General features: G+C 29.5%; 1 protein-coding gene across 11 annotated transcripts in view; it reads left to right on the top strand.

Moving 5' to 3' along the window:
* Positions 1–2,243, top strand: part of LOC117180893 (histone-lysine N-methyltransferase SETD1B) — a 436,186-nt gene that overhangs the window by 196,985 nt on the left and 236,958 nt on the right. Inside the window, exon 8 of one of the 11 annotated variants that reach the window (XM_033373483.1) lies at positions 139–285. The exons of the other annotated variants lie outside the window; for them this stretch is intronic. Within the exon in view, the coding sequence (XP_033229374.1) occupies positions 139–185 (47 nt within the window). The 3' untranslated portion in view covers positions 186–285. Of the gene's footprint in view, positions 1–138; positions 286–2,243 lie in introns of those variants that run through there. 11 annotated transcript variants of the gene reach the window in all.

Below are 2,243 nucleotides of genomic sequence, written 5' to 3'. Positions count from 1 at the left end.
TACCCAGAATAATCCTGTTGTGAAGACATTCAAGACTCAATATTCCGCGACCCCCTTGACGGCGTGAGATGTACAGTCGCGGAACGGAAGACTTAATATGCAGATACTGTATAAGCGACGAATATTTTATTTATGTAGCTCCGACTTTACCAGACCCGACATCTGGCAAGAATGTAAAGGAATGAGCACCTCAGTTTTGTTCCTGATTACCAAAGAGGACCAATTAGTTGATACCTACGTCAAAGGAACCTCATAATTAGATATTTGAAAATCGAGTTGCAAACATATTTTTCTTGTTTATAGTGATTATGTTCTTAAATATTTTATATTAAAAACGCTAGTAGCACTATAATTACTGACGACGTGGATACCAATTTACTTAAAATAATTGAAATTGTAATGACGTTGAGTATAGCAAAGTTTTAATATCACAATTTTTGTTAATTAGATTTTTTAGGTTTTGAATTGAGTTCAAATTCGTCAGGATAATAATTTAAAAAAATTAATCATAATTTTCTAACTCGTAGCTTCCCAAGGATGCAATACAACAATTAGCAGGATTTTGATCATTGATAAATAATTGTTGTCATAGATACTCTCACTATTATTGATTGCAATTTTTTAACTCTTTTAACGAATTTAAGAATTTTGAAATTTGACTTTTTTACGAGAAATCTGTTTTCCTGGCTCAATGTGCATTCGTATTCAACATAACGTACTTTTATCAAAATTTTACCTGATGTAAAATTATTATTTTGTTACAAAAGCTTTCAATTCAAAATCTTTCAATAGTTTCTCTTAAATTTCAAACGCTTTCAATCCGAAATTAATTATTGTTTCGAAAAAGTTGTAATATTACTGCATAAAAAATAATTTATGTATGTTTTTTTTCCAATTGTTTGAAGCTCCTGCGATTTTATATGAAAAACCTAAATAAAATGGAGAAACAGATATTTATAAAACGTTTTTTTTTTTTGAACCATCAGAAAAAAATCTATTTTTCTTTTGGTTTTGAGATATCGATTCTTGTTTTGGTTGTTTTTCGTTAGTTTTAATTTCAAACGCTTGCAATTCAAAATTAATTATTGTTTCGAAAAAGTTGTAAACTCTTATTATTTAACCATTTGTTTGATATTGGTGTTTAAATTATTAATATTTTTAGTTTTAAGATATGAATATTAAAGGGCGTGAACGCGCGCTTCGTGCACATGAACTCGTTTTCGATGGATTGCCGGGACTCTATGAACTGAAATTGAATATATAATAGGTAATTCGAAAAACTATTGAATAGCCTTTCGAATGATACGGTTGCTTTCTTCAAATTCCCAGCGGTTCTTTTTTAAATAAAGATTTCTCAAAAAACGATGTTTTCGAAAATCGAAAAAGGGTGGCTCGAATATGTCAAACCTAGAAAAAAATCAAAATACACGAAAAATAAGCAATTTAACGATATAAAAATATTTATTGATACAATTTTTAAGAATATAATGAGCAGCGAACTTAATGACAATAGTCGCATATCCATAGGGCTGATAATGCTCCAACACAATCACTCTGGGATCATTCGTTGCAGGTAGTACACTCTACCAAAGATTCTTCCTCTAGTAAAGGGTGCAGAATACAAAATATTCATGTCTAAAAATCATAACATCTAAAGGGAAGATTTTCCATATTTTCTTTACAATACTATTCTACTAACCCTACTGTACTACCGCAAGCAACATTTATTTATAAAACTTAATACACAAGATAATAAATAAACATTTAATGCTCATCTGAAATGAACTCGAGGATGACAGTTTTTATATTTCTTTATCTCACGCTTCCAATACTGCAAATCGATCAATTTTTACTACACTAAGGAGCATTTTACTGTTACTATTGCCAATGAAGAACACGTTTTAGTTTGTCATAAATTGAGGTGTGCCATATTCGAGCCATCTCCTCTATATGTGTAGAATATATTTTGGGTTGAAAGTCTTTACTTGCAAAGAATTTATTATCCTAATTTTTAAAAATTCATATTAGTTTCAAGTCTCATTTCTTATTACTTCTGGAAAAAATAAATTACGTATAGTAAGAGAGGGGTTAAAAATATTTTTTACGGTTCGTTCCAGACATTAAAAAAATCTATAATCCATTAAGTACGAGGGTAGTTCAATAAGTCCTTAGAATGAAGTATAAAAACAATTTTTGTTGGGTAAATTTTTTTTTATTTTTCAACATAATCTCCTTGGAGCTCT

Source organism: Belonocnema kinseyi, chromosome 9 (genome assembly GCF_010883055.1).
Source record: "Belonocnema kinseyi isolate 2016_QV_RU_SX_M_011 chromosome 9, B_treatae_v1, whole genome shotgun sequence".
NCBI lineage: Eukaryota > Metazoa > Arthropoda > Insecta > Hymenoptera > Cynipidae > Belonocnema > Belonocnema kinseyi.
The sequence above is the reverse complement of the archived record's forward strand: the minus strand, read 5'-3'. Positions and strand labels throughout refer to the sequence as shown.